Here is a 15,375-nt window from a genome sequence, read left to right as displayed (position 1 = left end):
CATCTCCCAACAGAATGAATGGAGCCTGGGTGACACAGACCTTGCATTTCCCAGAAACAATCTGTTATGTCACTTGCTTTTTTTGGGGGGGGACCCTTTATTGAAGTTCATTAGTATCATACACAATGGTAAATTCACACATACAAGTCCAAAGAAAGAAAAACAATCTTTAAAAAATATAATGTTAAAGATTCATTTAGACGTATACGTTCTCTTTCGACATAAATTCTAACTAAAGTAAAATAGAATATAATAACATAGAATACATAACAACATAACATAACATAACATAACATAACATAACATAACATAACATAACAACATAACAACATAACATAAACTTCCCATCATTTCCCGATGTAATTGACAATGTACTTATTATTTGTACCTTACTCTTAATATGTTTTCTAATACTTTCTTACAACAGACCGTATCTTTTTTTCTTATTTCTCAATGTTTTATATTCCCACAGGTCATTCAAATGGTGCCATAGATAGTATAGTATATCACTGTGTATTTTATAGATATCTCTTGAACATATCCCATTTTTGAATAAATGATTGTTTTGTGTTACCTCTTAGCCTACTTGTTAATTGAGCCATTTCCACAAATTCTGGTAGTTTGTTTTGCCATTCCCTTAATAGTCGGGTGGCAGCTGTTGCGTATAGGAAGATTTCTCTTATATTTTTCGGGATATCGCTACATAGGGTTCTGAGCAGAACGGCATCTAAACTGCATTTTCATCATATATTTTTTTAATTGTGTGACATGCAGTAAAGTTCATATTAATTTTCCAGAGAGGTTCCCATTTACTCATCATAATAGTAAGCCCAATGTTCTGTGTCCATTTAATCATAACAACCATCGCCGCCGCCTCCTTGACTTCCCATGATGGAAATGGTCTTAGTTCATTAGTTAGCAATTCTCTTTTAAAATTAAGAGGGCTCATTGGCAAATCCATTTATTTTGTCTTGTCTGAACGTCACAAAGAGTTGGTAATACTCCAGCTATCCTGATAGTTGACCCTTTACTTCTTCATAATTCTTTAGTCTTAGATGGTTACCATCCTCTGTTAGTAATGAGTTATGTCAGCCAATTTCCTTTCATAATTTTCTTTTTAACCACCTTGGCCTCTAAAGGAGATATCCAACGTGGAGTTTTAGGTTCTAGCAGGTGTTTGTATTTTGTGTATACCTTAAACAGCACGTTTCTTATTATATGGTTGGTAAAGCTTTTATGTACGTTACACTTGTCATAATTGAAATAAGCGTACCAACCATTCTGTCACTTGCTAATGGCTTGGAGTTGCATTAAATCAGCAATTTAGAAGACTTAGCGTGCAGAAAGCAGCGAGGGGGAAATACAGAAGATATTGCTCATATGCTGTTTCTCTGTCTGTTCCTGGAGCTAAAAAGCCCTTGTGTATTGGAGCACACTGGTATACTAAATGGTTGTTCTACAGGTGGAATTGAGAACATATTCCAATGAATAGTTCATGGTTCAGAAATGGAAGGGAGGTGGTGGACAAAGAAGAAGAACAAGAGACAGGCATGGAGATTGTGTTGAAAGAGAGAGGGGAAAGTGTTAACAGAAGAATTTAACAGCTTTTTGTTTCTGGGTTTCCCATATCCAAACCCACCAATTCATCCATAGCACGAAAATGAATCTCTTTCAATTCACCATTTACCTAAATCTAATCAAAATCTATAAGGAGACTGCTCTAGTTTCATTAGTTGGAATAAAATGTTCCTGTCTTATGGGTTGCAAAATTCAAGGTACATAGATTCACAAATCAAAACTGAAACACACTTGTTTCTCTTCCGCCAGTGTTGCAATCATTCTTTGTCTCATTGCAGTGTGATACCGAAAAACTACCAGCATGTTCTTGCCTTCATCTTTGCCCTGCAAGAGATCAACAAGAATGCCAAATTCTTATCCAACATCACACTGGGATCAACATTTTATGAGAATGCTTTTCATCCTTTGCAATCTTGTTGGAACACTCTTGCTCTTCTTTTCATGGGACAACAAAATCCCCCCAATTTCTGCTGTAATGGGGAAGATAAATTAATTGCCGTCGTTGGAGGGCTCACCTCCCAAAACTCCATTCAGATGTCCAATATATTAAACACCTACAAGATTCCACAGGTATGTGTGTAGATAGATACATAGTGTAATGATTTCCAGGAAGCCTTCCAAGCCCCAATAAGAATTAACGAGTCATTGACAGTTTTTATGGTTGCATTTATTTATTCAGTTAATCACAACAGGAAAAGCATGAAGTAAAAGCCTTTCCCCTTTTGCACTTCCATTCCAATCTGACCTTTTCAGCTCTTCAGGATATGGGGAGTAGGGATCTATGCTTTCAAAAAAAAAAAGGTCTGTCAGTCCAATCTAATCCAATTAAACTTTTATTGCACTAGCCATAGGCCATGGCATCATTCAGAAAAAGAACTGAAACAAAAACAAAAAACAACAATAACCATAAAAATCATCGGGCACAGACATCCAATAAAACCATGGTCACGGCTACTAAAATTATTTGTTGCATTAAATAGAATCGAATAGCAGAAGATTCTTAGGTTAGATGTGCCAAATTAAATATCCGAATCCCCTTTGCAGTTGACCACAATCTTGTCTAGTTCCTTCCTCCTGATCTTCTTAGCTGCCAGTGCTTAGAGTGCTACTTTGTAAGCAACAAAGTTGTCGCTGTAGCTCAGGGGTCAGCAAACTTTTTCAGTGGTGGGCCGGTCCACTGTCCCTCAGAAGACCTTGTGGGGGGCGGACTATATTTTGGGGGGGGAAATATGAACGAATTCCTATGCCCCATGAATAAACCAGAGGTGCATTTTAAATAAAAGGACACATTCTACTCATGTAAAAACATGGTGATTCCCGGACTGTCCATGGGCTGGATTTAGAAGGCGATTGGGCCGCATCCGGCCCCCAGGCCTTAGTTTGGGGAGCCCTGGTGTAGCTCTTAGAACGGCAAGTGGAAGCTTTGTCAGGTATCTGGCTCGGGCATGCTCCATTTTGATAAGTGGGAACCATGGTGAGCTCTTGGTAGAAGCAATCATGGTTTGATCCCATTCTGCATCGGACCTAAAGAGACAGTCTCTTAAGTGCCTCTTGTCCATCTTCATGGTCGCCTGAAGATCTTGTAATTGATATTGGGACAAGAGGAGTTGGATGCCAGCCTTCCAGCATTTGGTATGTTCCCTTTCTGTGTAAGACATAGCAGGGAAACTCTCCTCTGAAAGAGATTGAAGTCTTTTCACATATTTTAGGCACAGTCCTGTCAGTCCTCTGTCTATCTGATGTTGGTTGCCTAGCAAACCCCCCACCCCACCCCACTATCTTCCACTCCCCCTTCTTGTGAACTGTCTGTGCCTGCTCTATCTCAGTGAACTCTTGTTGGAGAAGGGGGGGCTGGGCCTGCTTCCTCCAGCAGACTGTCAAATTCAGAGTCAGACTCTATCTCTCATCCCTCTCCTTTGTCGAGCTCCTCTTCCTTACTTGACTCTGCCATGCTCCTGACACATAGATACAGCCACAAAGGCAGACATAAACAGGAAAACCCCAAAAGAGCATCCATCTTAGCTTTCAATCCCATTACGTTATGCTTTCTACACTTGTGTCTACATTAGACTTGGTATGGGTACGAGACTATATTAAAGCCTCCTAGCAATGTGTTGCCTACACTGCCAACTCAATTAGCATTGGGATTTTTTTTTGGGGGGGGGGGTTGGCAAAGGAAGCCATAATACTAATAACCAAAGTTCTGATTCTTCCAAACCTGACAATGCCACAAAGCATGTAATCATGGGAGCATCCAGTCTCCTATTTAGAAACTTCTCCTAGTTTGAGACTTAATAATGCAAGGGGTGTAGACTTTTAAAAGTAAGAGCAGGTGGTTAACCACCACAATACAGAAGTATTCTTTCTAGGAACAAATAAATGGTCTTCAGATTCTTAAAAATATGGTGCCTTTCACTTTAGCTCAGCTATGGCTCCTTGGATCCAGTGCTGAGTGACCAAAGGCTCTTCCCTTCCTTCTTCCAAATGGTCCCCAGTGAAGAAGCTCAGTATGATGGCATTGTGTGGCTACTCCAGAGGTTTGGGTGGAACTGGATTGGCCTCCTTGTTTCAGATGATGACAGTGGAGAAACCTTCCTTCGTACTCTCAGACCAAGGCTTTTCCAGAATAATCTTTGCATTTCCTGGACCCTGGTGATCCCACTAGTGACAAAATGGTTACCTAATGAGCTACTTCAACATAAATTGAGACCAATTATGTTTGCTCTCACACAGAGGCAAATGAATGTGATTCTTGTCTACGGAGACAGTCAGTCTCTAGAGGCTTTGAGACTGGTTTTAGTCTCCTATGAGGTATACTTAATGTACCCTTTGGAGAGGGTGTGGATTACAACAGCTCAATGGGATTGCACTGCAGTGCTGGTAGAAGACAAATTCCCATCAATATCCTTCAATGGCACCTTGACATTTACACTCCACTCAAATCCAGTTCCAGGATTTCAGGACTTTCTACAGACCATAAATCCATGGCAGCCAAATCTTTATTTCATCCAGCAGTTCTGGGCCAGTGCATTCCTCTGTTCGTTCCCAGATCACAATCTAATTCTGACAACTCAGAAACACTGCACTGGGGAGGAGAAGCTGGAGAAACTCACTGGACCTGTGTTTGAAATGGAAATATCCAGCCAGAGCTACACCATCTACAATGCTGTCCATGCAGTAGCACATGCTCTCCATAGAATATATTCATCAAGAACCAAACAGATAGTACTGGGTGAGAGACGGACGCAGCCCTGGCAGGTACTGTCAATTACTCTCCTCAATGTTAGAAGCAAAGATTATTATTACTGATTTGTATGTTTCACAACCAAGCCCTGGCATGGAGGAGAGGCCTTGGGGATTTTCCCTGGTGAGCTCTATCATTGGGTGGGAATTTATCTCTTATGTTTTGCAAGCTGCACATTCAAACTCTTGAAATTAATCCATCCCAGGATTCTCCAACTTGGGCTGCGCAAGAGGCAGGGGTGTCCTCTGGTATCAAAAATGGGTTGAAACCTCGGATGTATGCCATGTAGCACTATGGCAATTCAAAGTAGACAGTTCTGGGTTACAGAGACCAATGGTTTGTCTCAGCACATGACAGTTTCACATGTTAATGGGTTTGTTTGTTTTTTGAAGTACCCAGTATATATGATAAATTGTAGTAAGAATCCAAAGGTACACTTTGCAAATGGAAGAGAATGAACATATTAGCCTCCAAGGATTGTGTCGTTGTTTTCTCCTGCAATCTAGCTCCACTCCTTCCTGAAGAACATCCACTTCAACAACAGTGCTGGGGAAGAAATCTCTTTTGATGAGAAGGGGCAGCAGGCAGGTGGCTATGATCTCCTCAACTTGGTCACATTTCCCAATGAGTCTTTCCAGAGAGTCCGAGTGGGGAGGGTGGACCCTCAGGCACCCCCAGGAAAAGAGTTCACAGTGGATGGAAGTGCCATTGCATGGAATCCCAAGTTCAAGCAGGTGGGTGGGACAATTTCTTGTTTTCATCATAATCTTTTATGAGAACATCAAGGGATCCAGGAAAGCAGAAGTGGCGTCAAACGAGAAGGGTGAGGAGGCAAGCGCTGGTACTCACTGATGAAATACTATCTTTGTTTCTTTGTTCAAATTTGTTTATCCAGAGCTAGTTTGGAGCTAATTTGGAGTTCATGGTTAAGAACAAGTTATTTATGAGTAAAGAATCTGCAAGTGTTTAAAGCTCTTGAAAAGGGGCTGTTGTGCTCCAAAATGCGTTGTTGGCAATCATCTCCGCCATGCGGAGCCCAGGCAAAAAGAAAATTACCTACCATTACCTACCAGTGTGTGGTCACTAACGTTGATGGACGGAGTGGCTGGCGATAACCTGTACCATCAGGCTTATGGTGGGGTCAAACTCCATGCAGGCTTGGCCATAATGTGTGGGATGAAAGCATCCAAAATGCTCAGGAAAGTGCTGATGCTCAGAAAGCTATGGAAGGCTATATGTGCTGTCATATGCCTGAGGCGATTGATTGATTGATTGATTGATTGATTGATTGAATATACCTAGATCTCTTGTGTTTTGCTTTGATCATTATCCATCATCATCATCTTTTATGGATGGATGGATGGATTGAATGAATGAATGAGTTTATATACTGCCATGTAACTGGAGGTCTCAGGGCACTTCACAGAACAAAATTCACATATAAAACCACAGAATACATAATGAATCCATACATAATACATAATGAAAATACAAAACCCCTACAAACAAACCCTGCACACCTAAGAAGGAGAAGAAGCATCTGCTGCTGGCTCCTTATTTCAGCTCTCCTCTTACTCCAGGAGGGAATCAGCATTGGGTTATGTGGAATCAATCTATCAAGAAGGAGAAGGTTGGCACGAGCTTCTCTTTGCCATTCAGGCATCTGCTGGGCTGGCCAAATGGTTAGGTGACAGCACAAAGCATCTTTGTCTTCTGATGCTTGCCCAGGGAGCAAATGCTTGACAGCCATCCTCTAATTTCAGTCCTGTGACCTTTCTGCCGCAAAGCAGAAATAGATGACAATAAGAATTATTCCATGCAAAATCTCTTGCATGTCATTACCATTAGATGCTGCCCATTTCCACCTGTGTTGAGAGCTGCCACCCTGGACAGAGTATGTTTGCCCAGCAGGGAAAGCAAATCTGTTGCTATGACTGTGTTCAGTGCCCTAAAGGGAGGATTTCAGTCCAGAAGGGTAAGTGAAGGAACCCAAGTCAACTGGAATTCCCATCTTCCTCTCCAACACAGACATTCATGTCTTTGTCTTATTATGTCTGCTTATTTTCTGTCATAGATCCCAAGCACATGCGTTTATATTTTACTGATACATATTGTCCTTTCCTCTCTCCTCCCCTTTTAAGAGTATATTGTATGAAATTACATCCACATGGGAGTAACCACCATTGAAATCAGGATAACATACATCTGGGAAGAAATAATTACACTCCATAGATTCCCTTTTGTCAGCATTCAACCTGCAGCCAACAGATTTTCATCTTCACTTATTTACTAGTAGAGCTAGACATGTTTAATGGGAAAAGACTGAAATCAATCAGTATACTGCAACCATGACAAATAAATATGAATGGATTAATTAGTACAGCTGAGATGCTCAGAGAGCAACCATCACTTATTTGAAAAAATAGGCTTTGGTTAATCAGCTCAGTAATATGTTGTATGTACAGCATAATAGACAGTACCAATAATATTAATAAGTATCACTTCCAGAAATGCTAAATGCATGCTTCTCACTTTCAGATGCAGATCAGTGTGAGAAATGCCCAGATGATCACTACCCAAATGCCTTTCAGGACCAATGTATTCCAAAAGAAATAAGCTACCTATCCTATGAGGAGCCCTTGGGGGCAATTCTGGCTTCCTTGGCTCTCCTGCTTTCTCTGGTCACACTTGTTGTGATGGGGACCTTCGGTCTGCACTGGAACACTCCCATTGTCAAAGCCAACAACTGGGGAATCACCTGCACCTTGCTCTCTTCGCTGCTTCTCTGCTTTCTCTGCTCCTTCTTATTCATTGGCAGGCCTACAAAGGTGACCTGTGTCTTGAGGCAAACCGTCTTTGGCCTCGTCTTCTCCATTGCTGTTGCTTGTGTGTTAGCCAAAACCCTCACTGTGGTTTTGGCATTCATGGTGACCAAGCCTGGAAACAGCCTGAGGAAATGGCTTGGGAAGAGGCTGGCAGGATCCCTTATCACCTTCTGCTCTCTCATTCAAGCTGGCATCTGTGTTGGGTGGCTGGCATCCTCTCCCCCATTCCCAGAGTTTGACCTGCACTCCCAGGATGGGCAAATCATAGTGCAGTGCAATGAAGGCTCAGACGTCATGTTCCACCTTATTCTCGGCTACATGGGTCTTTTGGCCATTGTGAGCTTCTCTGTGGCTTTCTTTGCCAGGAAGTTGCCTGATACTTTCAATGAAGCCAAGTTGATTACCTTCAGCATGCTGGTCTTCTGCAGTGTTTGGCTGTCCTTTGTCCCCACTTATCTGAGCACCAAAGGGAAATACATGGTGGCTGTGGAGATTTTCTCCATCTTGGCTTCTACTGCTGGCTTACTGGGTTGCATCTTCCTCCCCAAAATCTACATCATTATACTTAGGCCTGAGATGAACAGTAAAGAGAGGTTAGTAAGGAAGAAGGATAGCCATAGTTGAGAAGGTGAAAGAGCCAGGGACCTTATGTTTTGGCAAGGAGATGTTAAATTTGTTTTTATTTCCCTTCTTGCATCCCATCCAATGAGTTCATGGTGGAAGAGACTGAGAGATGGTATCTGACCCGTAGTTGAATGGGGACTGGAACCCAGTTTTCCTAGCTCGTAGTACAACACACTAATCGCCACACTTTATGTTGAGACCATTTTGTTAATAATAATCTCTGAAAACAATAACATCAGCTAGAAAGATATAGAATCAATGCCTAATAAAAATAGATTTGACCCCTTTTCCTATTAGAAACCCAACTTCAAACAAATCATGAAAAGATGGTGATATGCCGGAACGGGTTACTTCCAGGTTTGGCAATTTGCGCATAAAATGAATAAAAAGTATTTTTTTAAAAAAAAGAATGGTTTCAGGTTAAGAACGGAATATAATAATATAAGCCTTACCACCCCACCCCTCCTCTCTACATCCCTCTTCCTCCTCAACCTTATACTGTGCTCAACACTAATGTCTCACAACAAATGTAGTTGCATTGTGATAAAGAGTGTACAACCCGGGGAGAAAGGCAAGCCATGTAGTTTTGTAAACAAATAAAATCTTTAATATTTATTTTAAAAAACATCTGAAGGCAGCTCTATATTAGGAGGTATTTAACACTTGATGCTTTATGTTTTAAGGCAGACATCCCCAAACTTCGGCCCTCCAGATGTTTTGGACTACAATTCCCATCTTCCCCTACCACTGGTCCTATTAGCTAGGGAGCATAGGAGTTGTAGGCCAAAACATCTGGAGGGCTGCAGTTTGCGGATGCCTGTTTTAAGGTATGCTGTAAGCTGACCCAGAGTGGCTGGGGGAACCCAGTCAGATGGGTGGGGTATAAATAATAAAATTATTATTATTATTATTATTATTATTATTATTATTATTATTATTATTTTCAGCAGTGAAAAGTAAGCCATTTGCACATTCAAGTACATAGAGACGCTGCTTCCACTGGAGTGCTCACTACAGCAACAAACGACTGTCAAAATGAATAACACCAAGTATTTTCATATTATTTTACACTTCCCATTCATTTCAGGGCTTACTGCAGAATGTTCTTGTTGACTGGGGTTAGCATATGAGATCTGTGTGTCTCCTGTTCACTCATTCCCAGTGACATCTCAATCCACCATCTGCAGTGACCATATGATATCCCAACCACCACCCATTGGGATGCCTCTGATGGCATTGAACATCACACCTGTATGTTAGGATTGGAGTCATGAAATGAAAAGAGGTAGATGACAGAAAAATAGGTAGTGTACATGGAACAGATCACTCTTCTTCAACCTTGTGTCTCCAGAGGTTGTTGAACTACAACTACTTTCATTCTCAGCAAGCATGGGCAATGGCAAGAGATGATGGGAGCCGAAGTCAAATATTATCAAGAGACCCAGTGAAAAAGATGATTTGGCTTCTATGGGGAGAGACAGGAACCACATGTGTGAGGGAATCGGATGAAAGCAGAAGGAGGGAAGGATTGCCTGGAATGCTATTATTCTTATTCTTATTCTTTTTCCAATTCTTATTCTAATTCTTATTAATCTATACTGCCCTTCATCTGAGAATCACTGGGCACTTGACAATATAAACAATGAAGGAGTGTGTAACCATCTGGCTTACAATGAGTGGATATAGCTCAGTAACAGAGCTCAGCTTTCCATGCATAAGGACACAGTCTAATTGCTAACATCTCCAGTTAAAAGAGCCACAGCTGAATGAGAGAAAAGCACTTTGAAGGGCAGGAGAGAATTTTTGCTACTTGGGGTAGACTGTAGTTAGATAAAGGGCTAATGGTTTGAATCAAAGGAAGGGATATGTACATCCACAATCCTCTTTCTATACTCTGGCCAAGTTTCACATTACAGTGGTACCTCGGTTTATGAACACAATTGGTTCCGCAAATCTGTTCATAAACTGAAGCGTTCATAAACTGAAGCGAACTTTCCCATTGAAAGTAATGGAAAGTGGATTAATCTGTTCCAGACGGTCCGCGGAGTACTTAAACTGAAACGTTCATAAACTGAAGCGAACTTTCCCATTGAAAGTAATGGAAAGTGGATTAATCTGTTCCAGACGGGTCCGCAGAGTACTCAACCTGAAGCGTACTTAATCCGAAGCATGGGTGTAATTGGTTCCGGAAGTCTGTTCATAAATTGAAGCGAACTTTCCCATTGAAAGTAATGGAAAGTGAATTAATCCGTTCCAGATGGGTCTGCGGTGTTCGTAAACCGAAAATTCGTAAACCAAGGTGTTCATAAACTGAGGTTCCACTGTGTATCAATTCAGAATGTTAGACCAACTGTCCAAGGCACTGCTTCACAAGGGAGCAGATCTTGGGCTATAGTGGGATGGCCTTGAAATAGCACTTTGCTTGTTTTGAGACTTGAGGACTTTAGCAAAACAGATCCCACTCCCTGTAATTTTTATAATTATTGTCAGGCTGATTCAGAGGAGCAATGGACAGAAGAGGCAGAACAGGGGCTCAGGGATACTGAAGAGCCCCACAACCGCCCAGAAACAGAGGAAGTGGAAGAAATGGCAGAGAGTAGCCAGGGAGAGCAGGGGCTCAGGGATGCTGAAGAGCCCTGCAGCCACCCAGAGGCCCAGGAAGGAAGCTCAGACTCAGGAAGGGAGCGGGCTTTTTATTCTTCTTTTTAAAAAAATTAATTTTAATTTAATCTTTATTGAAATTTCAAACAAAATCATACAAATAAAATGCACGCAGACAATAAAATATAAACAATAAAATATGTATGCAAAACGAACAAATCATACATACCTCTTTTTGCAGAAATCTACTAACAAATATCAAAATCATATATTTAAATCAAATAAACCTGTCTTAATATTAATGGCTTCTATTAATTTTAGATAGATTCTTTTTCAGATCGACTTCCACTCATCATCCTCCCAGGCTGATGAATTTACTTCTTTTTGCACTGCTTTCTTTTAACTTTCATCTTGGGATCTCTACAGAATATTTGACGTAAATCCAAGTCTTTTCAAATAATCTCTGAATTTCCCCCAATTATATTTGACCTTTGAATACTACCCCCTCTGACAGAATTTGTTAATTTGGCCAATTCTATGTAACTAATCACCTTTTCTTGCCATTCCCTAATGCTGGGAATTTCTTGTTCTTCCCAATATTTGGCAATTAATATTCTTGCCACTACCGTTGCATAGAGGAAAACCTTTTCATCTTGTTTAATTTTGTCTTCCTCTACCATTCCTAGTAGAAAAGACTCTGGGTATATTCATTTTTACCACCGAGATACGACCCCATAGTGACAGATGCAGTTTATTCCAAGTTTCCATGTTCTTCCTAATTTCTTTCCATGCCTTATTATAATTATCTTCGAACAGATTTAGATTATTGCTTGAAATCCAAATTCCTAAATATTTTACTTTCTTTTTTATTTCCAATTTTGTTCTATCTTGAAGTTTTTCCTTTTCCTCTCTATTTAAATTTTTCGTCAATATTTTCGTCTTTTGATAATTTATTTTTAAACCCATCGAACTTCCAAATTCTTTAATTGAGTCTAAGGCTGCTGGTATACCGTACTCTGGATCTTGCGTTGTAACGATTAAGTAATCCGTGAATGCTTTGACTTTGTATTTGTTTTTCCCCAATTTGATTCCTTCTATTCTTTCCTCATTCCTGATATGTTGGAGAAGCGGTTCTAATGCCATGATAAATAATAACGGGGAGAGGGGGTACCCCTGTCTGGTCCCTTTATTTATTGTAATTTTATCTGTTAAGTTACCATTTATTAGGAGCCTTGCTGTTTGCCGATCGTATATGGCCTCAACTCCTCTCCTTAACTATGTTCCCAACTCCATCATTTCCCACTGTTTTTTCATATACTTCCAGGAGACATTGTCAAATGCCTTTTCGGCGTCAATAAGTAGAAGCACAGCTTTTTATCATTATTCACTTCTAAATATTCTATAATGTCTATGATGTTCCTTGTGTTATTAGAAATCTATTTCCCTGGGAGAAATCCTGCTTGGTACAGATGGATGATGTCTTTTATGGCTTCTTTCAGCCTATTAGCCAGAATATTTGTGAAGATTTTGTAGTCACAGTTTAGTAATGATATAGGACGGTAATTTGCCATCTCTTCAGAGTCTTCTCCTTGTTTTGGTAGGAGCTCCAGTCTGGCGGAGCAGCATGGGGTCAGCGCACAGAGTCAGAGCACTCGGCCCCTGGCCCATCCCTCGCCTCCTCCACCCAAGCAGGAAGAAGCAGAGTGCACTACAGAGCGGGTTGTCGGGTGGAATGCTCTGCTTCAGAGTGTGCTAGCCGAGCAGAGCAGCAGCACCACCCCGGACTGTGCATGTGCGGACATGCGCAGTTCGTCCTGGTGTGCGTGTTGTGCTTCGTGACATCAGGACACATGCGTGACGTCAGGACTCATGTATGACATGTGTGACGTCAGGACACATGCGTGCTGTGGAGCGATGCCGCAGGGGTGCCTTCCCAGGCAGCCAAGCGGCACAATTCGCCCCTGCCCAGTTGAATGAGAGAAAAACACTTTGAAGGGCAGGAGAGAATTTTTGCTATTCAGAGTAGACTGTAGTTAGATAGAAGGGCTAATGGTTTGACTCAAAGGAAATGATATGTACATCCACAATCCTCTTTTTATACTCTGGCCAAGTTTCACATTATATCAATTCAGAATGTTAGACCAACAGTCCAAGGCACTGCTTCACAAGGGAGCAGATCTTGGGCTATAGTGGGATGACACTGAAATAGTACTTTGCTTATTCTGAGACTTGAGGACTTTAGCCAAACAGTTCACCCACCCTGTAATTTTTATAATTATTGATCAGCATAACTACTTCTAAATATCCCATGGGAAGTCAGATGCCAGGCACAATAACAGTGACAGAAACAGCCCTTTCCAAATGTGATGATCCTGTGTTGTAATCTATATAGGCGCCTGTCCTGTCAACTTACATGAATCCAGTTAGGGCGGTGGATATGATGCAGGCACATAGCTCCATGCAGCCAAGTTTCCCTGTAACTGCAGCCAAGACTGAAATTGTGACTACAGGCAAACATGATGGCTTCCAGATGCAGTTCAGCACAAGAATGGTTAGCGCTCCACCTGCTTTTCCTGCTGTTGCTGCTGCATTGTTCTTCTAGCAAGAGTTTGAACACCTCCTCATGCACATTGAGACAAACAATTCAAATCAATTCATATGGTCCTCCGGCAGACATGATCATTGGTGTATTTGTATCCATCACACAAGCGAACTTCAGAATGCAGAAATTAACAGAGGAACCACAAGCCTCTTCGTTAGATGCTCAGTAAGTAGTTATTTATTTATTGGGAAACTATCTACTGGGCCCACTAATCCTTCTTGACTTGATGAAATAAAAAACTGCATCAGCTTCTCCTTTAAGCCTTCTAGGATACATTCAGACTTATGTCCCACCACTCAGATTAGCTTCTGTCATTCCACCATGCACTTCCCAACATTTCCCGATGTAATTGACATTTATAATAGTGAATGTATTTATAAATATTACCTTACTCTTAATATATTTTCTAATACTTTCTTACAACATATCGTACCTTTTTTCCTTATTTCTCATGTTTTATATTCACAAGTGTCATTCAAACGGTGCCATATATGATATATCACTGTTATTTTTTTTTATAGATACTCTTGAACATATCCTATTTTTGAATATATTATTATTATTATATTTATTTATTTATTTATTTATTTATTTATTTATTTATTAATAAATACCCCGTCCATCTGGCTGGGCTTCCCCAGCCACTCTGGGCAGCATCCAACAAAATATTAAAATACAGTAATCCATCAAACATTAAAAGCTTCCCTAAACAGGGCTGCCTTCAGATGTCTTCTAAAAGTCTGGTAGTTGTTCTCTTTCACATCTGGTGGGAGGGCAGGCGCCACTACTGTGAAGGCCCTCTGCCTGGTTCCCTGAAACTTGGCTTCTCGCAGAGAGGGAACCACCACAAGGCCCTCGGCACTGGACCTCAGTGTCCTGGTAGAATGATGGGGGTGGAGATGCTCCTTCAGATATACTGGACCGACGCAGTTTAGGGCTTTAAAGGTCAGCACCAATAACTTTGAATTGTGCTCGGAAATATACTGGACGTCGCAAAGAGTTGGGAATACTCTAGCCACCCTAATAGTTGATCCTTTACTTCTTCATAATTCTTTAGTCTTACTTGGTTACCATCCTCTGTTAGTAATGAGTTATATGGCAGCCAATCTCCTTTCATATTTTTCTTTTTAACCACCTTGGCCTCTAAAGGAGATATCCAAAGTGGTGTTTTATGTTCTAGCAGGGGTTTGTATTTTGCCCGTACCTTAAACAGCACATTTCTTATTATATGGTTGGTAAAGCTTTTATGTACTTTACACTTGTCATAATTGAAATAAGCGTACCAACCGTTCTGTCACTTGCTAATGGCTTGGAGTGGCATGAAATCAGCAGTTTAGAAGACTTAAGTGTGCAGAAAGCAGCGAGGGAGAAATACAGCAGATATTGCTCATATGCAGTTTCTCTGTCTGTTCCTGGAGCTCACTAAAGGTAAAGGTAAAGGGACCCCTGACCATTAGGTCCAGTCGTGACCGAATCTGGGGTTGCGCGCTCATCTCGCATTATTGGCCGAGGGAGCCGGCGTATAGCTTCCAGGTCATGTGGCCAGCATGACAAAGCCGCTTCTGGAGAACCAGAGCAGCACATGGAAACGCCGTTTACCTTCCCGCTGTAGCGGTTCCTATTTATCTACTTGCATTTTGACATGCTTTCGAACTGCTAGGTTGGCAGGAGCTGGGACCAAGCAACGGGAGCTCACCCCGTCACAGGGATTCGAACCGCCGACCTTCTGATCAGCAAGCCCTAGGCTCAGTGGTTTAACCACAGCGCCACCTGGGTCCCCCCTGGAGCTCACTACTGGCAGTCAAAATGTAGCAGGGAGAGAAGGAGAGAAGGAGAGACCATCCCAGTCCTACCCTCCCATCTGTCTGTTGTGATTTTGTCCACCGAGCTTCTACAGCACA

The 15,375-nt window shown here is 41.4% G+C and overlaps 1 protein-coding gene across 1 annotated transcript; it reads left to right on the top strand.

The window, feature by feature from the left end:
• Positions 1-2,004: 2,004 nt before the first annotated feature.
• LOC118095547 (vomeronasal type-2 receptor 26-like) lies at positions 2,005-8,271 on the top strand. The gene is made up of 5 exons (XM_035136797.3): positions 2,005-2,148; positions 4,000-4,836; positions 5,329-5,556; positions 6,671-6,797; positions 7,361-8,271. Exons 1-5 carry the CDS (start codon positions 2,020-2,022, stop codon positions 8,269-8,271), a joined length of 2,232 nt encoding a protein of 743 aa, XP_034992688.3. The 5' UTR covers positions 2,005-2,019.
• Positions 8,272-15,375: the final 7,104 nt, after the last annotated feature.

This window comes from Zootoca vivipara, chromosome 12 (assembly GCF_965207765.1).
Source record: "Zootoca vivipara chromosome 12, rZooViv2.hap1.1, whole genome shotgun sequence".
Classification (NCBI taxonomy): Eukaryota; Metazoa; Chordata; class Lepidosauria; order Squamata; family Lacertidae; genus Zootoca; species Zootoca vivipara.
This window is presented reverse-complemented; position numbering and strand designations above follow the sequence as displayed.

What these genes read in the sequence shown, in the direction of transcription:
- LOC118095547 (XM_035136797.3), top strand. Translation starts at nt 2,020, where the DNA reads ATGGGACAACAAAATCCCCCCAATTTCTGCTGTAATGGGGAAGATAAA. An exon ending in GGAATCCCAAGTTCAAGCAG is followed by an intron (nt 5,557 to 6,670) that starts GTGGGTGGGACA and finishes CATTACCATTAG; the next exon opens with ATGCTGCCCATTTCCACCTG. An exon ending in GAGGATTTCAGTCCAGAAGG is followed by an intron (nt 6,798 to 7,360) that starts GTAAGTGAAGGA and finishes TCTCACTTTCAG; the next exon opens with ATGCAGATCAGTGTGAGAAA.